The sequence below is a fragment of the Macaca nemestrina genome, chromosome 5, assembly GCF_043159975.1.
Source record: "Macaca nemestrina isolate mMacNem1 chromosome 5, mMacNem.hap1, whole genome shotgun sequence".
NCBI classification, from domain to species: domain Eukaryota; kingdom Metazoa; phylum Chordata; class Mammalia; order Primates; family Cercopithecidae; genus Macaca; species Macaca nemestrina.
Window position 1 is genome coordinate 43,675,312 of NC_092129.1, and position 23,152 is coordinate 43,698,463.

Below are 23,152 nucleotides of genomic sequence, written 5' to 3' on the forward strand. Positions count from 1 at the left end.
CGGGGTGAGGATGCAAGTAACAGATGTGTGAGGGAGAGGAGGACGGGGCGAGGATGCAGCTGTGTAATAGATGTGTGAGGGAGAGGATGCAGCTATGCAATAGATGTGTGAGGGAGAGGAGGACAGGGTTAGAATGCAGGTAATAGATGTGTGAGGGAGAGGAGGACGGGGCGAGGATGCATTAATAGATGCGTGAGGGAGAGGAGGACAGGGTTAGAATGCAGGTAATAGATGTGTGAGGGAGACGAGGATGGGGCAAGGATGCAGGTAATAGATGTGTGAGGGAGAGGAAGACGGGGTGAGGATGCAGCCACGGCACTGAACCTCTAAGTGCTTAGTCTGGGAAGTCCTTGTGGTTGGGAAAGGGAGGCATCCACCCAGGGGAGTGAGTACGGTACCCTGTGCACACCTCTACATGCCCACTCTGACCCTCCTAGATGCAGCCCAGTCCCCTAATGGGCACAGCAGAAAGTTATAGGTTTGAAAAGGGAGCGAGTAGGAAATTTTCCATGGCCATGATCTATATGAAAGAGACTGCAGAATTCCTCTGGTCTTTCCAACTCCACATTTATGGTCAGCAATTTAGGTCAGAGATTCCTAGAGAAGTTCTTGCCATTGGAACTACAACAGAATGTCCTAGAACACTGAATATTAAATTTTGATATCCTATAGTCTTTGCTTAGCTAAGGCAACTTAGTCTCATACAAATTGTAAATGCTTTAATTAGAAGTCTGGCTGAAATTTGGTTATAGTTAAAGTTGTAGTTAGATCTAAAAGTTACATCTAGTGAAGGTCCCCTGGTGGAAAAGGTGTAATGAGTGGAGCTATGGTAACCATGGCCTTTTATCACATGGAAATCTTCACCACATCACGCAGTCAGATGCTTAGCATTAAGATGGAAACCCCCAAAGCAGTGTTTTAGCCACAGCCAGGTGGTGGTGTCTTTTCATGTGGTATCAATCCCCCACCCCCACCAGACTCTGATACTCAGTAAGCATTACACTGCAACCAGCAGATATTGGAGGCCAATAAAAAAGTTGAGAAGCACTGACCTAGGGAATATTTTACTCACTGATGTCACCTCTAATATCTGCTCTGTTGACCCAACATGGTACGGGAAGTGACTGCCTGCAGAAAATTAGCCAAGCCCTTGAAAACTGACCGGCAGGACTTCTGGATGTTTCTCGGCTTCATCATCTTGTTCTTCATTTACATTTGATGCAGCAAATACTTCAAATTGGCTGAAATCTGCAAAATTTGGTTGCTCTGGTATCTGCTGAGGTGAGGTACTAGTGTGAGTTATGAGGCCATCGGCATCCACTGGGCGATGCACAGCGGGACCAGGAGCCTGTGCAATGGTTCAAAACAGAGGAACACACATTTTATCAGCCTATCAGTGTCACAGAGTCATCTTCTTCTTCTTTGAAAATTTAGTATATAAAGATGCCCTGTTTTATTATCTGTAAGTTCAGAGAGGTGTATTACAGTAACATTTAGCTCTAAATAAATGATTAAACCATAAGTGAAAAGCTAAGACACTAAAAAAAAATTAAGATAATAAACTTCCAATAAAAAGATATTTTTTTCAAAAACTATATTGCAAAGAAAGTACACTGAAGGAGAGGGTAGGGCTGGCCCTACCCCCATTCTCCATTTGCATGTATTTTTGTCTTAACTGGGCTAATACACAATAGTTTGTTCCTTAAATAAGTTATTTTTTTTGAATGTTTCACTATGTTTCTTAAAAAGGTTGCTCTTTTTAAAGCGTGAAAACCACTGCTCTAACTATTCTCCCAACATGTCAGGAACACTTCCCTTCAATCCATCTTCCACTCCTTTGCCAGACCAATGCTGCTCCATCTTCAGTCTAAAAATATGTTTACTGAATATCTACTTGTGAACAAAACAAATGAGGCCCGCTTATACCCTAATAAAGTTGCTTCTCTCTGGAGCAGAAGAGAATAAGTAAATAAGAAATTAAAATAGAGTGTGAGATGTTTTATGACAAAGGAAGTAAAGGATACTAAAGAAAGACATCTGAAGTCTCTTCCCTTTAAAAATTCTTCATCTCCTCTAAGAAAAACTCTGTCCTTCTTACTATAATATGGGAGATGCTCTGCCTCCTCCCTACCTCTCTAGCGTCATTTCCCATCACTCCGCACATCTCCTCCTGCTGTGCTGAACGAACTTGTTTTCCCCTGAGGAATGTGCCAGGCTTAACACACACTTCCATGGCTTTGTGGATGTCATACCTTCGGTTTGGAATACCTTCTCTCCAATAAATTCCAATTTATCTTTTAAGTCCCTGCTAAGTCTCATTCCAACATTTTATGTATAATGTGATCCTTAACTTCAGCCACTAAGGCTGTCCCAAAGCATTTTATAAATGTCTACTACAGCACTCTAATTTCGATGTGGAAGGGATGCAGAGGTCATTATACTTCCTTAACTCATGTAGTAAACACATCCAGAGAGATGCAGTGAGGTTATTTTGGGGTATCTTGTTTTGTTTTGAGACAGGGTCTCACTCTGTCACCAGGGTGGAGTGCAGTGGTGCAATCACAGCTCACTGCAACCCTGACCTCTCAGGCTCAAGAGATCCTCCCACCTCAGCCTCCCAAGTAGTTGGGACTACAGGTGCACACCACCACACCCAGCTAATTTTTTTTTGTTTTTAGAGATGGGGGTCTCACTATGTTGCCCAGGCTGGTCTGGAACTCCTGGGCTTGAGAAATCCTACCGCCTTAGCCTCCCAAAGTGCTGCAATTACAAGTGTGAACCACTGCACCCAGCCCAGTCAAGTGATTTTGTGAGTCACTGCTACACCCAGGACAGTAATGGATCTCTCCTATCTCCCAATCCATTGTTGTTTCAACTAAACTCTTCTCTGTCAAGACATTATCATTTGTTTCACTTTTAAGGCTCTTTCAAAAAACAACCAGATCATTCTAGAAATGTGTATCTTTCAAAATGAGATTTAGCCTCACTGAATTAAATGCTCATTAAGGATGACCATCAGATCATTCCTGACCTTCCAAATAATTTGAGAACAGAATTAAATACCTAGCAAGAAAAGTGATCATGGGATGTTTAGTAATAAATACCTTGGAGAATTACCTGTGAGGGCTGTGGTCTTGGAGGCACTGCAGGAGGATGGGCAACAACTCCAGCCTGTTGTTGTCCTGCATGAATACGAAAGTCTTCTTTTTAGTAACTGTATAATCACTTTGTTAATAAAAGAAATAGGCTGAATGAATGTGACTACATGATAAAGATTTCTAAGAATGTTTGTTAAGCATTAGAAGGCAGGTACTAACTTGTTACACAGTCTGTATGTAACCTAAAGACCAAATCTGACAGCCTTTCATCAGATGTCGCTTTGCTTCTTAACTCTATTACATGAAGCCCTCCTGGCATACTCCTGCCTATTTCCATAATAGTAAACAACCTTGATTTTCTTCTCATATCTCTGACTGCTGTTTAAGTATCACATGAAAACTTCCAAATTTTCCCTTTCACTTAACACTTCACTTTTCCTCACCATTCTAAACTCATAGTGACTAAAACATCACTTCATCATCCTCTGCCCTAACTTTTCTATGTTAACCAAGGTAACAACAATAATGCCAGTTCTTCAAAAATTGAAAACCTGGGTAAATTATGACTTTTCATCTTCATCAGCCAAATTGAGATCTATCAGTCCCCCCTAACTTGATATCACAACATTGTTCTTTTAAAATTTCCTGTGACATCTCTCAGGTTCCCATCTTCATCATTTGCACTCAAACACACTTTAAGTAGTTGTTAAGAAAAAAAAAATTGCCTCTCATCTGCTATCTTTTTAACCCGAATTTTCCTTCAGACAATTTTTTTTTTTTGAGACAGGGTCTCACTCTGTCACTCAGGCTGCAGTGCCGTGAAATAATCTTGGCTCACTGAAACCTCTGCTTCTCGGGTTCAAGGGATTCTCCCACCTCAGCCTCCCAAGTAGCTGGGACCACAGACATGCACCACCACCTCTAGCTAATTTTTGTGTTTTTAGTAGAGATGGGGTTTCACCATGTTGGTCAGGCTGGTCTCGAACTTGTGACCTCAAGTGATCTGCCTGCCTCTCAGAGTGCTGGGATTACAGGTGTGAACAACCACACCCGGCCAGATAAATATTTTTAAAAGACATGTTAATAGAAACAAAAATAAAATGTGTATGTGTGTTGGATTAACTTTAAAATTAAATGATAATGTATATTATGGTTCTCTAGCCCCTACCTGTGGTGACTGTAAAGGTCCGATTCATATCTAAAGACGATGATCTGGAATGAGAGGGCTGTGGCCTTGGAGGGGGAGGTGGTGGTGCAGTGTTATCAGGCGATGTTCCTGAATGAGATCTGCAAAATTCACCCCATCATAATTGGTCATACTACTGATATCAGAGCTTTTTTCTTTTTAAACATTGAAACTTGACTAAGCAGCAAAGGATCTTATTAGCATGACATTTTCTCAACACTCAAGTATGTAAGTGTTACAATAAATTAAGATAGCACTGTTTTCGATGTATCCTAAACAACTGATTATTTTATGTGGCTAACAATTTTTTTAAATAAAGTTATTAAGCAAAATTTCAATTTTTTTTTTTTTTTTTGAGATAGTCTCACTCTGTTGCGCAGGCTGGAGTACAGTGACACCATCTTGGCTCACTGCAATCTCCACTTCCTGGGTTCAAGCGATTCTCCTGCTTCAGCTCCCGAGTAGCTGGAATTACAGGTGCATGCTACCACGCCCGGCTAATTTTTGTATTTAGTCAAGATGGGGTTTCACCATGTTGGCCAGGCTGGTCTCGAACTCCTGACTTCCGGTGATCCGCCCACCTCAGCCTCCCAAAGCGCTAGGATTACAGATGTGCCCAGCCTCAAAAATTTTGAAAAGAAATTTAGTTGTCAACATGACTTCATAATAGACTGCGCATACTTAGTGTAATGCTTTCCCATTCAATTAAAGGTAATAATAGTCTGAAAAAAAAATTGTAAAAAGGAAAGTCTACTTTCAGATATGGTTAGCTTTCAACCTATTAAGGTCTGGATTTTGGTGAGCTGAAGTATCCTTTCACGTGTCCACGCAGACCATCTCATTTTAGAGGTGACTATGCTCAAACTCAACTCACCCTAGAGATTCACTTCTTTGCTACCAAAGTCTTTCATATTCTGAAAAGAGTCTCCAAGGACTCTGGTAATCTGATCTTCACATATGAGAATAAACAGCAGAGTAAAATCCAAGATGACTGAGAATGCTAAGAAACACAGGAAGAACTACATGAAGAATCAGAAAGGAAGACAAGCAGCCTTCTGACTCTAAGCTGTTTGGAGATTCTGCATACTCGCTACACCAGGCATGCAGCAAAATGATACTTACCACGTGCAAAAAGTGAGGAGAGAAAGATGCTTCTGTCCTGCACAATTTTTAGTGGATGGTAAAGCCCTTGCAGACAAATCTCTAGCCATCCTCCACCCTATCCCACACCTTTCTTGTTTGTGCCTGAAAGGTTATATGTAATGCAGAACTTCAGGGTGGGGAGGTGGCCCACCACTGGACTGTGCTTTTGGATGGTGTTTTAAAACACAGAATTCTTTTGGTACTTGCCATAAGGCTATACATATATTACTTAACAGACTCTCACTGGTTAGGTACAAAAAGGACTTACAAAACTTCTATCGCCAAGAAGTTATCACCTCTTTTTAAAGCTTCCACAAAATACCATTTAGAAAGCCAGGGTTCTTTTTGTTTTTCTATTCAAGTGGAAAGGATCAAAATTACTTGTCTTTTACATAAATCAAAAAGTAACCTATCAGTTTTCAGATAACAAAATCATGTGTGCTTGGTTCTAAATAGTTTTAAACATTAAAATGCAGCAAGATAGTTTAACATGCTTTTCATTGACAGAAATACTGACCTTTGACGAGTTACATTGCTCCCGATCTGTTCTGGGTCAGAAGTAAAAGAGTCTGAACTACTGTAACCATCTGCTGATAAATGGGATATGTCCTATTTAATAATAATCATTTCTTTACTTTTTGCTCTATCTACTCCAAACAAATATAAGTGATATGCTGTTTCAAGCCAGAGATAGTCAAAGATTGGCTAATAGGCTAACAGTTCATCCTGGTGTTATTAACTGTAAAAAATTAACTACAAATCAAATAAATCATGGCATATTTACACAGTAGACAAAGCAAGTTACAGTCTAGAAAAAATAATGAATACTTAATGATGCAGAAATATTCAAAATAAGTCACAAAACAGTACATATACAATGTGGCCCTCCAAATCTGTGGTTCTGTATCTGTAGGTTCCACAGGTGAGGATTCAACCAACCGCAAACAGAAAATATTAGAAAATAAAGTAACAATACAACAATAAAAATAACACAAATAAAAAACCATACAGCATGACCACTGTTTTTTTAAATATAGTTTGCATGCGTGTGTGCGCGCATATATATATATATATATATATTTTTTTTTTTTTTTGGTAGAAATAAGGTCTCGCTATATTGTCCAGTCTGGTCTCTAACTCCTGGGTTTAAGCAATCCTCCTACCTTGATTTCCCAAAGCGCTGGGATTACAGGTGTGAGCCACTGTGCCTGGCCCAATAAAACAACTATTTACATTGTATTAAGTATTATAAGTAATCTAGAGATGATTTAAAGTACACAGGAGGATGTGCATAGGTTACATGCAAATACTACACCATTCCACATATCAGAGAGCTGAAAATTCACAGATTTTAGTACCCATGGGGGTCCTAGAACCAATTCCCTAAACATATTGAGGGATGACTGTATTATAATTTCACATTAGATACAAACATAACTTACATATGTGCAGAATGAGAACTAAAGTTGACAATGAATCTGTTAATCATGGACATTGGTGGACTAGTGAGAATATGAATAATTATTTCATTTTTATCTATTACATTTCTACAATAAATATGTTACTTCTGTAATGGACAAAAAGGTCACTTTTAAAGAACAAATTAGAAACTTTTAAATAAAGTAATTTTAAAATTGTTAATTTGACATGGGAATAAAATGTGCTTACAGAAGAGAATCCCAGAAATAGACTAAGAGTTGTGACAGACAAAAGAATTTTTAAGATAGGAACTCTAGAGACAATCTGAAGGAATATTACTATATACGTTCAAGAGTCATAAGCTGAAGGCACTGGTTATTTTAGTTGTATTTCAAAATATATCTCCTTCCTTTTTCTTGTAAATCACAGAATCATCTAGTTGGTACAAGAATGACATTAAAATGAACATATTTCCATCTGGATATTTTAACAGGCACCTCAAGTTTAACACATATGAAACTGAACTTGATTCTTTCCCTATAAACCTACTGCTATCAGTTTTCTTCATTTCCCTGTTGTCCAGGCCAAAAACCCTGGAACCACCCTTGACTCCTTTCTCTCTTACATCCTATACCACACAGGTAAAAGCAACTCTTGAGGTCTTTTCCTCCACAATGTACACAACAGCCAGAGTCCAGCCACTTCTTATCACTTCCACTGCTTGCAACCTAGACACCAAGCTGTCACCATCTTCTCTTGCCTGATTATCCCTGTCTCCCAAATTGTGTTCTGTTTTGTCTCACCTTCTTCTGGCCTATTATCATTAGGACAGCCAGAGTGACCCAGTTAAAAAGGAGGCTCAGATCACATCACTCCTCCATTCAAACCTTCGATTGGCTTTTCATCTCACTAAGTCAAAGAAAATCTGACACTGCCTCCTGTTACTGTCCTACCACTGCTACCTTTCCCTGTCAAATTTGCTAACTAATTCTATTCCAGGTATTTGCTTGCTATTCTAGTAGAAGCAGGTCCTGCCTTAGGGCTCTACATTTGCTGTCTGTTGGACCTTAATTTTCCTTCTGGGTTTGTACAGCTTAATTCATCTCCTTCAAGTTTTCACTCAAATGACATTTTTTTGGCAAGGTCTTCCTTGACCATCCTATTTAAAATGGCACCTCTCCACCCTCTCCCAGCTTTATTTTTATCCACAGTATTAGTTACTTTCTAATATAAGAGTTACTTTTTATTCCCTCTTTATCTCCCTTACAGAATGTAAACTCTACAGCAGCAAAGACTTTTTTTACTGTTCAATCCCCAGTGCCTAGAACAGATCCTGGTATACTGTATCCAATTAACACTGGCTGAATAAACGTATATATGCAATTTCTTGTGTGATAGAAAAGGAAGGAACTACTGGGAAAGAGCCATAAGACCAAACCTGGCTACACAGAGAGGGATGGCAAACAGGAGGCCTGCATTGAAGCAGGAGTCAATGGGCAACCATTTATTCACAGACAGGGCAAAGTGTTATCTAGTGAAGACAGTGTTAAATGGGTACACATCTGAAATAGACTCTAAATCCAGACTTAGTAAACTTCAAATGGAAGATGTAATACTTCACTTACCTACAGTATTACCAGAAGCAAATTTCACTGATGAATTTATCTTATTTTCTTCTGAAAGGTCAGATGGTTTCACAAGTAATGGGCTAGTGGGATTTGTATGATCTATGAATTAATAGGTAAAAATACAAGATATAGGTATTTGAACTGATAAACTCATAAAGCCCAGAGTGTAAGACTTCATTTAAATATCCAAACAAGTGGCAGGTAAAAACATAAAATGTAAGACAAAATAATATTTTTAATAAAAACAAATGTAAAACTATTTATTTAGAATTTTATTTTCTGTCATAATAGAAGATAGTTTATAATGAAAAAGTTTATTTGCATGTTCACAATTTTATTCCTGTAGAAAACTTAAACAAAACACTACATATATAAGCTGTAAAGTAAGTTAATTTATAATGCTGATTTATAAAAAAAAAAAATCTACCTTTGAGAAACCCTGAAACATTTAGTCCAAAATGAGGCATTCCAAGAGTTCAAGTAAAATATATAATTTCCAAGCCAAAATTTATTTTAACATATATCTCTTCAGTTAAAGTTTTAACATATTTTAAATGTAAATTTACAAGGGTGACCATAAAAACCCACAGGGTATTAGAAATGTCACATTTTCGTATGTCCTTATTTTAAAACTCTACAATTTAAAATAAATTCCTTTTAAAAACTGCAACATAAATAAATATGCACGAACATATACATAATTATAGAAAGTACTAGCTTAAAAAATAAGCAACGATGAAAGAAAATTGAACCTTGACAGAATAATTACTTATGTATTTTAGTTTGATGCAAAACTAAAATACAAACCAGCAACGGCTTCCTTACCACTGCCAGTTCTTTTAAGTTCCATTTCCTGCATGTGGATTTTGCTTGGAGTCATACGAATGGGAACTGGATGAACAATAGCAGTATCCTAGAGACAAATGGGAGGAAATACAGAATTTGTATTAAAATGTCAAGCTAATGCCATGCAACAACCAAAACTAATAAAACTGTAAAAACCAGTGGACAGGCTTTCCCATTTACACTAAGGCAGGCATGAAAATAAGCTTTTTAAGTTAAAAGCTCTAGAATTCTATTTAAAAATCAAGCTCACTATATATGCCTAATATCTGCTAATTAAAAAAAAAAAACTTTTTAAGTGGAGTGATTAAAGATTTACGTGAAGGCTGGGCACAGAGGCTCACACCTGTAATGCCAGCACTTTGGGAGGCCAAGGCAGGAGAATCACCTGAGCCCAGAGAACAGCCTAAGCAACATAGTGAAACACTGTCTCTTCAAAAAATATAAAAATTATCTGGGCATGGCCCACGACTTATACTCCCAGCTACTCAGGATGCTTAGGGTAGGAGGTTCCTTTTTTTTTTTTTTTTTTTTTTTTTGAGATGGAGTCTTGCTCTGTCACCCAAGCTGGAGTGCAGTGGCGCAATCTTGGCTCACTGCAAGTTTCCGCCTCCCAGGTCCAAGCGATTCTCCTGCCTCAGCCTCCCAAGTAGCTGGGATTATAGGCACCTGCCACCACGCCCAGCTAATTTTTGTTTTTTTTTTTTTTTGTAGAATCGGGGTTTCACCATGCTGGCCAGGCTGGTCTCGAACTCCTGACCTCGTGATCTGCCTGCCTCGGCCTACAAAAGTGCTGGGATCACAGGCTTGAGCCACTGTGCCCGGCCAGGTGGGAGAATCCTTGAGCCTGGGAAGTGGAACCTGCAGTGAGCTGTGATCATGCCATCTCACTCCACCCTAGGTGAGAGCTAGACCCCATCTCGAAAAGTGTGTGTGTGTGTGTGTGTGTGTGTGTGTAAGATTTACATTTAAAACATGCTCTTATAAAAACACAGTTCAAGACAATATTAAAAAGTGAGGAATGATCTGACAAAATTATGCAAATGTGAGTCTTGAGGTTGAAATAAACTATTTCATGAGAATCCAAGAACTAGATAACAGACTGAAAACTCATTTTCAGTAAACTGCTCAAAAAAATTTGATACTTTTTTAAGCCTATGAAACAAAATTACTAAAATGCCTATGACATTGCAATAGTAGGCACAATACATACTTCCTACAGATTAATTCAAAGTGTTTAAATTTGATTGTCTCAAAATTTAACACAAAACTGCCACAAAGGAATCCTTTTTTTTAAAGAGAAACAAGACTCCCATTCTAACAAGGTAATACTTTTCTTAAACCTTTTTCATTACTGTAATACAGCTGATTATTTCTAAACTAGACTAGATTAGAGTCTAGTCCAGTTAGAGGACTAAAGGAATTGATAGTAAAGACTTCTGATTAGAATGAAAGCACAAAAGAAAGGGTGAGAGAATGAAGACAATGGTAGCCTCTCAGAAAAAGAAGGAAAAGAGAGGCGTACCTGGGACACAGGTAGGGCTCATCTTGGGGACTGAGACTCCCAGGGCAGAAACCAGAACCAGATCAAGCACCCAGCTTAACAGCAATAGACCAGCTGAGAAATATCACCAAGGAGGCTCAGCTCCTCCTATGAAGGGTCAGTTCACACTCTGTATGTGCGGCTGCTGAAGACTGAATTTGAGATCCTAAATTTTTAATATCTAGTAATGAATTAAGTTTATAATTTAGTGTGGAGGATAATGGCCTTTCAGTTTAAGTTGGAAACTGTTTTAGTGAGACAGTACTGTGCTAACACCAAGCCCCTGCTAGAGAAGGCAAAGCTCTAGCACACCCTCTCTTATCTGACATATCTCCTTAGCTTATGCTCATCTCTGAATTCCAACAACTGGTAACAAATTCTTTACACATCTATTACACTACCAAATTCATTCAAAGTAATTTCTTGCCCCTACACCAGGGAGAATCTCGACAGGGTTCATGTACTTAACCAATCAACCTAACACTTGCCCTACAACTAAAAAATTATAGTTACAAATAATATTAACATTATAGATGGATGAAAGTTTAGATTTGTCACATAATGAGTCATTCTCAGGAAAGTATTTATAAAAACACCTTTAAGATATTAAGTTATATTTTGGTTATAAAAACATGGCTTTAGGAGCAACTCTACTATTTTCTTAATTTACATTTAATACCAGAAATAACTGTTATGAAAATCAGAATATACCTTTATAAGGCATGATTAAAGGAGAAAAAAATGATAGTTCATGAGAAAATAAGTTCTTATTCCAAACAGAAAGCAAATTAGGAATTTAAAAAAAGAAAAACTTCTTAGATGCTTTAATTCATAACATTCATCTAAATCTATATTCAATGTATGTGTATGTGTATATAAAATCAGATTTATAAAGCTTGGAACAGCTGGGAATGTTAACTAGCATTTTCATATATTTGCAGTGCAATCAATCACAGCAAAGACTAATTAATGCATTACACTTCTCATCCACCTACAATTTTCCTAGTGTTTTCATTCATGTATATCCTAGCAGAAGCAGATTCTACCAAAGGCTATTAACTGACAAGCAGTTCAAGAAAAGAGATCAAGTTTCTGGAACCAAGACCATCAGAATCTCAATTTCACCAGAACTATGAAAGCTTAATAACTAACCATCTGGTTTGCAAATGGGGTCACTGCGCTGTGTAGTGGTTGTCTCTAAATGCTACAGACCAGTTTGGAACTTTGTACAGACTTTTACTGAGCAAATGGCAAATTATTATAATTTAGTTTCTTTTTAATAGTCCGTTAAATATTTCCAATACTTTAAGAAATGTTAAATTCACATTAGACGTGTAAGGTTTTTTTCCCCCTAGGTGATTCCCTTCTAATCTGAATGTGCCTTATTTACTTACTTATAATCCTTATTTATAAAAGCCTTGCAAAGGATCATGTGGGATTGTGGCTACAGACTGTAGTGGGTCTGTGGATGGGTAATACTTCAGGTAAGTATTAAATGAAGGTTAACAATCTTAGACACTGTAGGACACAACAGAAGGCAGGCTACTCCTTTAATAGAAAATTTAAAGTAAGAATACTGGTTGGGAAACAAAGATCAGATTTAAGTTTGCCACCATAAAATAAATAAGATATTTCTAGGTATTAGATTATAAATATAAGTATTTAAGAATGACAATTTTTTAAAATCAAATTCAGAGGTCTAAATTCAAGTTTAAAATGCAAATTAATCACTCTATTTTCTGAGAGCCTCCTGACACACTAGAGATAACAAAGGAAAGTACTGAGTCACATAATTTTAGACACTAGAGTTGCAAATTTGAGTATTATTTCCAAGAAGTGTGAAGAACATCACTGCTATTCAACCAACTATTTCTCTACATTTCCTGTCAGTCATAGGTCAATTTATTTTGTTTCTGAGTTCTAGATTTTTATACATAATGTTCTTGCCTGGCCTGACAAAGAATCATAATACTATGTGTGATTACTGTCACTGTTTTTTAAGGGTTAGAGAATATAATAGTTTCTTTATTGCTATATCAAACCTTCCTTCCCATATAGAGTACTTCCATTAAGTACTTTCATATTAGCTTAACTGTACAATAATGAGACAGGAATAATATAGAGAAGCAAAACTTAAAGCTTAAAGGTAAAACTTTAAACTTAAAAAGAAAACATAAAGGTAAAACTTTTAATTTACAGAACTTGTCAATTCCTAAGAGATCTTAATTATAGCTGCCAATAAGCAGCAAAGTTTTCAAGCATTGCCTTGTATTTCTCCTTCATTTTTCAGAGACTAAAACAAAAAATAAATGCCTTAAATGTAGCAAGAAATGAGAAGCAAAAGGCAGAGATAATCTACATATCAGCTGGTCCTTGAATACTTAATAGACTATAAAATAAACATTTAAAAAACATACATTATGTTTGAATTCAATAAATACAACAGCAGCCTCTAGATTTCATATAAATTCTTTAAAATGATAAAACACATCAGGCCAGGCGTGGTGGCTCAAGCCTGTAATCCCATCACTTTAGGAGGCCGAGGTGGGTGGATCATTGGAGGTCAGGAGTTCAAGATCACCCTGGCCAATATGGTGAAACCCCGCCTTTACTAAAATATATATATATACACACACACATACACACACACACACAAAATTAGCCGGGTGTGGTGGTGGACACCTGTAGTCCCAGTTACTCGGGAGGCCAAGGTAGGAGAATCAGTTGAACCCAGGAGGCAGAGGTTGCAGTGAGCTGAGATCGCACCACTGCACTCCAGCCTGGGCGACAGAGCGAGACTCCATCTCAAAAAAACAAAAAACAAACCACATCAAAGACCCATTAACTGCTAAAGGTATACTTTATCTTTAAATGCCACTTCTTCAAAATCTCTTTAGATGACAAGACCATTTTTACATTTAATTAATAAATGCTGGCTGTCTTTGATCAGATCATCTAAAAAGAATGTCTTATGTCATTTTCCCCATATCTTTCTACTCAGCTCATTTTTAAAATCTTGCCTTTACACACTTCTTCACTTCCTGCTTACTCCCTCTTTTCTTTTTGGAAAGTGCTTATTAGCACGTCCTTGTCTTTAAATATATATATATATATATGTGTGTGTGTGTGTGTATATATATATATATAAATAAATAAAGAGAGAAAAAGAAAAAGAGAAGTGAACAGGGAGAAGAACAATTAACAGCTAAGGTTTTCAAAAAACCCAAGGGATAGGTGAAGCATATATTAAATTAACTCTGTGGGGATAGAACTTATTTTTTAAATCAGGATGTGAACTTTGTAGCATTTTCAAAGCAACACAGTAAGCCACAAAAAGACAAGACAGAGGCTCCTTTGCATAAGGGGAGTATTTGACCAACATCTTGTATTGCTGAACTTGATTCTCTCTAACAGGACTCAACATACTAATTAAATAAAAGCCATGTCATTTGGCATGTCAAAATAAAAGATGACATTGCATAGTTACATATGTAGTACATATTACATGATGTGTAAGCATACAAATAGTATTTACATAAAGTGTCACTACACTGAAATAAACAGTATGTATATAAAATATACACTTAATTAGCAAATGATAAGGGTAACCAAATAGATTGTCACAAAAAATGCTTCTCTAGACACATGTACCAGATTTTAAAAACGTAGTTTTCTCTCAACAAAATAACTAGAAAAAAGGAATGGCAAAAAATGTCTTTCCCACCATTAAGCACACAAAAACTGAAAAGCCTGCCACCACTTCCTTCTAAGCACTCCACTGAATCATGCATATCAGCTAAAAACCATAATGAATGGAAATTTGGGTTAATAAAATTAATCTCAAACAAGCAAGCTAAGTGATTGACTTACAGGATCAGCTGGTGCAATGTTAGAATCAAATTGGGTCAGAGTTTGTGAGCTTGAAGAGCGTTCACTAAATGTCTCCCACTGCTGAATAGACAGAGGAGAGACAAGTCAGCATGATGAGAAAGATGGAGTAAAAGATCACTGGAGAAGATTTAGCAAAGTAATTCAGAGGTTGCACTGCAAGTTGTGTTTCATAGGTTTAACAAAATTCAGTAATTTCTATTTTTCCATCAACATTTTATATTTATTCTGGGTCATCTTGTAAGGTAAGGAGCTTCACAATCAAAAGTATAGTAATGATTTATTGCAATCTCTATGGAAGAGATTTAAAGCCTTACAGAATTAAAATAAAACACAATACAGGAACAAAGTCTAAGTGATATAAATGTCCACCAAGTAAAAATACTAAAGAGGCATGTCTTGACTAAAGAAAGAATAACATCAAATCCCTCTTTGAACATTCAAATGTTAATGTACTGATTTTGTGATCCTAAAGAATCAAAGTTTTGTTCAAAACAAAGCAAGTCAGTGCGACTTGCCAGTGCGACCCCTGAAAGATGATTCTATTATGTACGTGCACATATTTTACACAAATGTATAGATATTTAATAAAATATAATTGAGATAAAATGCAAAGAATTCTGGAATTAATATATGTAGAGCTTATGTCAATCTGTAGCAAGTCAACCCCTGCAATCAGCACTACAAACAGGGCCATGCCAGATCACAAGACAGAACTGCCAATCAGGCACCCCCGCTTCCCCACTCCCTACCCCATGCTAGAAAAATCAGAATGCGGCCACAATGAGAGCAAATCAAGCATCTGAGCATGAGTTATATACAGAACATGTACTTTGATATGAAATACTACTCTTCTAAAAGAGGTACACAAAAAAAATCATACCTCTTAAAACAGGTGGAGTGATAAGTCAATATTAATTATAGTAAATTCCATTTGTTTTGGAGATCTTAGTAATAAAATGGTATAGAATTTTTACATCAAAATTGTATTAAAATTATCATTTAAATCTGATTCTTAAGAATTATCAGTTATCCTCTAAAGAGGAAAAACATCTACACACACGCAATGTATACACACAAATATTTACACAAAAGACAAAACTACCCCATAAACCAAAATCCTCTTTGGGAAAGTATACATTTTTATGCTTCAAAGTTCAACTTACTATTTACAATAGTGACATTTAAGTTGAAAAGATATGTAAAAATTAAGTATCAGCAAATGAGCACACTGGTGAAAATTACCTACAAAAATGGCTAATACAATAATTCCACTTTTCCTACAGATTAGTTTCATATGAAAATTAAGATATTCTGAGAAATACTGATCCATTCAAAGTATTTCATGAATTAAAAATCCCACAATAATTGCTTTTATCATGCGGCATCATTTCAGGAAAGTTACTTATCAATATCTGTTAATATAATTAGTTTTTTCCTCAATAATTATTGTTACAGGGACAGAGAAGGAAGTTTTAAAATCCTAATTATCTAACTGTGGAGAAAAGTTTACAGAAGATTTTTGCCAAAAAGAAGGTATTTACTTGTGTATCTCATTTGGGTGGCATGAAGTTTAACTTAGTTTCACAAGACTGCATGTAAGCTACCTGGAGGACAAAGGGACACTCTTATCATCTTCATACTTAATTTTTAAGGGCTCACAGCTGTGGAACCAGGCTACTGGAATCCCAGTTATGCTGTGCAAACTTGGGCAAGTTACATAACTTCTCTGTGCTTCAGTTTCTCCATCTGTAACATAATATCTACCTCATAAGATTGTTCAGAGAACTAAAGGAGTTAATATACATAAAGAGTTTGTTTTGTACTGTTTTTAAAACAGAACTGACACATCAAAAGTGCTCCATAAAGGTTACAGATTATTAGTGTCATCTCCTATACTGTCTCATCCATAACCACAGATGCTAAATAAATCTATGTTGAAAGATTACGCCAGGCACGGTGGCTCAAGCCTGTAATCCCAGCACTTTGGGAGGCCGAGACGGGCGGATCACGAGGTCAGGAGATCGAGACCAGCCTGGCTAACACGGTGAAACCCCGTCTCTACTAAAAATACAAAAAACTAGCTGGGCGAGGTGGCGGGTGCCTGTAGTCCCAGCTATTTGGGAGGCTGAGGCAGGAGAATGGCATAAACCTGGGAGGCAGAGCTTGTAGTGAGCTGAGATCCGGCCACTGCACTCCAGCCTGGGTGACAGAGCGAGACTGTGTCTCAAAAAAAAAAAAAAAAAAAAAAAAAGAAAGATTACTAGTGCTTTGTGGAAGACAATTAAAATGTAATCTAAATTCCATATCCTAACTAGATATTTTTAGAAATATCATTAAATGTCTCAAAATCAATGTTTTATTAACATTTTGATTTTTCACATATAGAAAAAAATTATGACCTCATTACCAAATACTATAAATAAAACTTCATGGGAATATTTCAGTAGGAAAAAATGCAACTTCTACTATCTGAATTTAGAAGGGACTTCTATCTTTAGTCTCTAACGATCACATATGATTTTATTTAGAATGAACATGGGCTTTAGATTTGAGATGCTTTAGAAAGAATTGTTTTTATTTACAAACTGGTATCAATGGAATAAAAATATTCTTTTAATATATTGGTTTTTAAAAAATGACACAAAATGAATAGACACAGCAAAAACAGTAGTGTCTTAACAACAATTACCTTACTTTCCATAAACCCTCTCTATTAGCAAATTCTTTCAAGGTTTATTCCCTTCATCTAGAAAAGCACTTGTATTAATGGTTTTGCATCCAATGGTAGGATGGATGGTGTGATGTTATAATGTCTCAGATACAAGTATCTTGGCTGTGATTATGTCATAGAGCAGGAAGTAGTATAAAACCACAGTTACTTCTGTTTTCCAACTGTCCAAAATTATTATTATCTAGCATGCTCTTCAATCCAGCATTTTTCTGGCTGTAAAGGGCATGGAAAGGACAGAAGCTTAGAACTTCTTCCTGAAAGTGAACAAACCTTATATATTTATATTTTTAGCATTTCCTACATGCTACAAAAAGAAAAAAAAAATAAGAAAAAAAACGTAACTTGTTCACAAAGAAAACTGCTCTAATAGGGGCCTAAGCAGGTGTTTTAGGGGAGGTAGGGCCTCAGGTCCTCTTCCCTTATTCTTATCAGTGGCCCTTTTGATGTTTTAGATAATGCAGTTTCAAAGAAATTGGGAAACAGTGCATTGGTCCCAAATTCCATTTTGCATACTGTGCTTGGTCATATATAACACATCTTTAATGCATTCAATATGGCTAAACATTCTATATTGAATAAAACTAATTATACAGAGTTCTGGGGTTGTAAAACATACTTTCTTCACATGGAAACTGAATCAGTCACTTCTCTTATCATTTCCAATGCTAAGATCCCAAATATATTATTACATATCTTGTTTACAGGACTGAGAAGGCAGTGTGACACGGTGGATGTGGCAGTTGACTAGGTATCAAAGGACTTATGTTTAAATCCTAGCTCTTGTCCCTCACTGGGTATGAGATCTTAGCCAAGTCATTTACCTTTTGACGGTTAAACTTTCTAAATCTGCCTCTCTAAACTCACAAGGTATTAATGGGGATAAGTGGTGGAAATCAAATGACAGAATATATACTTTGAAAACCTCGAAAAAGTCACATAATTACAAACATTTATCATAGTATATCTGATATATTCTCTCAATTATGCATGCATGCTGGAAGAGACAGATTGAAATTACCCTCTTTGGAACATCTTACCTTAAAAGAGTTAACTTTTAATGAAAGAAAAGGAAAGCTTTGCTAACCTCACTGCTCTGATTCAGCTCAGGCCATGTCTGGTTTAGTGACGGCATCGATGGTGACTTGCTTGGAGGAGCTTCAGCAGGAGAGCCTGAATAACCTACCTCACCTGGCTGATCCCCAACATCTGCAATTTAAAAATAGAGAAATTCTCTATAAAGACTACACTGTAGTTTATTTTAGGCATATTTACTTATTTTAAAAAAAGCTAACAGATGATTTTCACAAGTAGTAATATATAATGTAAATCTCCTTTCCTCATGTTCTCAGAGTGAGCATTTTAACAGACATTACTTATTCCTGCTACTTATGGTCTACCCAAAACCACAGTTTTTCATGAAAATAAAATCTAGTTAGGAATAAAAAGAAGAAGGTTATACATAGTAATATTGCAATAGGTCACATGCTTTAAAATCATTTTCTGGTAATAGAAATAGATTTATACCAGTTTCCCAAAGTGTATTCTCTTCCATGGAATACTAATCAGTAAGGTGGCTTTGAAAAATTAGGTTTTCTGCTCAAATAAGTTTGGGGAAACAGTAATTCTTTGTTGGAGCATCCTTATGCACATTTGTATATTAAGACTTGTGATGTCTCAAAGTAAATAAGCTTTGTTTAAATCAATTTTTTTTCCAGACACACATCCTTTTCATCAAATAAAATCCTTCAGTATTCCCTTGGAATATACTTTGGGAACTGCTGACTTATACTAACTCACTCACATATCCTCTACAAATCTCCCTTGTTAACAAAATTTTAACAGCAAGGTACACAGCAAAAGAAGAGAGTCCCCATCCACGGGAAAAAAGCAAAGTCAATAAGCCCCGTATGAAACTTAACTTTTATCTAAGCTCACTGGCACTTACAGACTTAACTGAGGTAGTTACAAATCCATTACACTATTTCAAAAAGGTTTTTAAAGTATTTTGAGGTCTCATATTCTACTTTTAAGCATAGTTAACCTTAATTTAAAATAACTCTAATTATGTTTAAAAACAGAAGGAATTTCAAAGGTCACTAAACTCTCATTCCAATTCTTCCAAGCTGGCTTTGAATATAACCCCAGTCAACAGGGAGTACCTAATCGGTTTAGAACTCATATCAAAAATATCATTTCTATATCATTGTGTCTGACCATAGGCAAGTTGAATAAAACAGCACCTGAGTTTCTCCATCAGAAAGACAGCTGCCATTAAACGTTAGCACTATACTTCACATTTCTAAATAGACAGCCATATAATACAACCTAGCAATGTATAGCTTTTAACTTTTCAATCTATTCATTAGTAAATCCTTTAAGTTTTAGTGCCTAACATAGGACCTAATACATACGGGCACTCAGGTGTTTACTGAATCAGTTGCCTTGTGTAATCTTTTTTATTTAACTTCATTCTCCTTTACTGTCATTTTCCTAGGACCACAATTAAGTACTGATAGCTGAAAAAGTTCTCCAAATGTCCTTTCTGCTATTGTTACATGCCTCCCTCAAAATATTTCCTTTTTACTTACCCAGGTGTTATACCTTTATAATTATACCACATTGCAAGTTCTAATCTGTAGTTCAGAATTGTACTCTGATTAATTTTTGTTTTCTAAGATCAGAAATTCTTTCTTTCTTGAGTCCTATATCTTCTCAATAGAAGTGTCTGGGTAGTATAGAGGTAGGAAGACTTCAGATATTATTCCATGAAGATCTCAACTCAAAGTTCTTAGAGAAGAACTTATGAAAAAATTATTTAGGATAAATAGTAGCAGCAAATTCCTCACTGGATAGTTTTCAGTGGGAAAAAAACCATTATGAACCTTTATCCCCAGTGATAACAAAGGGAAAGGGGAACAGTAGCTATAAATTTGACAATTTACTGAAAGTGAAAGTCTACTAGGAGAATAATAAAGAAGTATCTTTAGGGGATTCCCCAAAGCAGGTGAGTATTGAAGAAAATAAATAGAATTAAAACAGTATTAACTACACGATGACTAATTTTTGAAAGAATTTATTTAAAGCAAGACTCTATTACTTTAGTTTTAAATATCAATCTTAGGGCAATCTGGAAGTCCTGGTTGGGCTTTCAAGACCACAGTTCTCATGATTTCTTCTACTGACAAATTTAGGGCCAGGCTGTACCACATCCCCACCTCAGGGCAGTTATGATTTGGGACAGATTCTGGAAATATTTCTGGTTCACTGGTACAAAGCTGCAGTGGGTCTAGTTGCTTGAGGCTGTGAAGTGAAATGCTAGTCACCCAAACAATTATACTTTACAGCCATTTCAATAGAGTTATTTTCCTAGAGTTGTAGTCCTCAAACTGTGGACCACAGACTCCTTTCTAAGAGTCCCTCCCCAAGACTCTTTTAGAGATTTGAAAGGTGAAAATTATTCTTGTAATAATAATTGACATTTATGTTGACATTTGCACTGAATCAAGGCAGTGGCAACAAAATATAGTCATTGTACTCTTCACTTACAGTTATTGTATTCCTTACCCCCCCCCACATACATAAGCATTAAATTTAAATGAAAATAAATATGTATGCTGATCTCACTTATGAATGTTCATGAAGCAGTACAAATTAATTTTATTAAATCTCAGCCCTAAAAACACATCTTCCTCTATGTGTCAAAATGGGAAATATATACACACAACACTTCTGCTGCATATGAATAGGTACAATGGTTGTCTCACAGAAAAGTACTTGTATGATTCAGTTGTAAGCTGAACAAGCCACTTTTTTTCATGGCACACCATTTTTCTTGAAAGAAGAGCTGATAATCTATAATAATTCAGACTTGGTTATCGAGCAGGCATTTTCTCAAAAATGAACGAAGTGAGCTTGTCATTTCAAGGAAAGCAATGTTTTCAGTATTTGTTTCCAATGGTTACTAATGACAATGCTGAGGGTTTCAAGGGAAAACTCAAATTTTGGAAAATGTATGTCCATGTCCATAATCTCAAGAGCTTCCAGCACTTAAAGGCTTCTTTGATAAGATAGGTTGTGAAATCAGCAAATACACTTTTTAAATATTTTATAATGAAAGATGTCAACATCTGAAAGATGTGTGTAACTCAATGATCTGATATTTTACAAATATCCAATGCATTATGGTATAAAATCAAGTAAAAGTACAAAAAATGCATTAAAGTGGCTTCAGCTTCCACACTGCAAGTAACCTTTAAGAAATTATCATTTGTGCTTTGATGTGGTACCAAAGAATAATTATGTTATCTGAAAAAGCCATGAAATAGTGCTTCCTTTTATTGTGTAAGGCTAGATTTAACTTGGAAACTGTTTTCTCCATAAGGCCAGATAGTAACTATTTTAGGTTTTGTGGCTATAAGGTATCTGTTGCAACAATTCAACTCCACCATTATGGTGCAAAGGCAGTCCTAGACAATTCATAAATAAACGATGAGCACTGCTGTGTTCTAATACAATTTTTATGGACACTGAAATTTGAATTTCATACAATTTTTAATGTGTAATAAAATATTCTTTTGATTTCTTTTCAACAATTAAAAAGAAAAAATTTTCTTGGCTTGTGGGCTAGTAAAAAATGGGCAGTAGGCTGGATCTATCTCACAGGGCTTAGTTTTTAGACCCCTGGTATACCTCAAACAAAACAACATATCCAACAGACAATGCAGAAGCAAATATGACAATTTCGTTGTCTTCTATTAAGACAGATGTAAAAGAAATTCACAAAAATGTAAAATAATGCCACCCTTTTTATAATTTTTTAATTTTGGAGAATACGGTTATTTTCCTAAAAATATTTATGCCAATAGGTAATGGATTATTGCTTTTTTACATAAAGTAAAAACAAAAATTAATCAGTTTTAATTTCTAATAATGTAAGTATTTGATAGATCTAACCCATGTAAACAAAGACTCTTGGGGTCCACAAATTTTAAGAACGTCTAAAGGGGTCTAAAGATTTAAAAGTTTGTTCCACATTGAAATAAACAACAACGACAACAACAACAAAAACCAACCAAACAAAAAAAGATTTAGAAGTTTGAAAAATTGTTGTCCTAGAAAATCCAAAAATTGTTTCTGGGATAAATTAGCAAAATTACGCATTGCTTCTCTCCTATGTTCTAGAAACCAAGAGTCAGTCTACGGGCAACCATTCGGTCTAGAAATAAACTGTACCTCCTTCAACTTTGCTCCATATAAGTACTCCAACAAAGAGCTTCCTGCCCACCCACAAATGTTAGTCTTTAAGACTGTATTTTTCCGGAGGCAGGGGTGTAGTTTTACTCTTACCTGATGCAGTGTTCCAACCTAGCCTCCTGCTGGAACACTGTGTCAACCCTGCCTCCCTCCTGTGGGTTCTGCTCTGCCCCTGACATCATCAGAGCATCAGGGCTGAAAAAGAAGAGCATGAGCCTAAATTATTCGTTAAAGTTAACCCCAAATGGGCTGTTATGCAAAAAGTATTTCCACGTATAAAAGTGTGTCTGAAAGAGACAACCCAGTATGATCACACTGACCTACGGCTTATTCTACATTTATTCTAAGTTTGCAAACACTGGAAGAAGTTTCACCTCTCAATCCTTTCAAAGAATCTGGAAAATTCCCAGATTCAAT

General features: G+C 36.2%; 1 protein-coding gene across 7 annotated transcripts in view; it reads right to left on the reverse strand.

Moving 5' to 3' along the window:
• The window catches only part of LOC105465718 (RALBP1 associated Eps domain containing 1), an 87,255-nt gene that overhangs the window by 6,820 nt on the left and 57,283 nt on the right, over positions 1-23,152 (reverse strand). For 3 of the 7 annotated variants that reach the window (XM_011714298.3, XM_011714302.3, XM_011714305.2), the window contains exons 9-16: positions 18,567-18,688; positions 14,731-14,811; positions 9,300-9,387; positions 8,472-8,573; positions 5,945-6,017; positions 4,267-4,385; positions 3,118-3,182; positions 1,163-1,348 (exon numbers count right to left, since the gene is read on the reverse strand). In XM_011714298.3, the coding sequence (XP_011712600.1) occupies positions 1,163-1,348; positions 3,118-3,182; positions 4,267-4,385; positions 5,945-6,017; positions 8,472-8,573; positions 9,300-9,387; positions 14,731-14,811; positions 18,567-18,688 (836 nt within the window). The remainder of the gene's footprint in view (positions 1-1,162; positions 1,349-3,117; positions 3,183-4,266; positions 4,386-5,944; positions 6,018-8,471; positions 8,574-9,299; positions 9,388-14,730; positions 14,812-18,566; positions 18,689-23,152) is intronic. The other 4 variants (XM_011714299.3, XM_011714301.3, XM_011714303.3 and 1 more) reach the window with 4 other exon arrangements.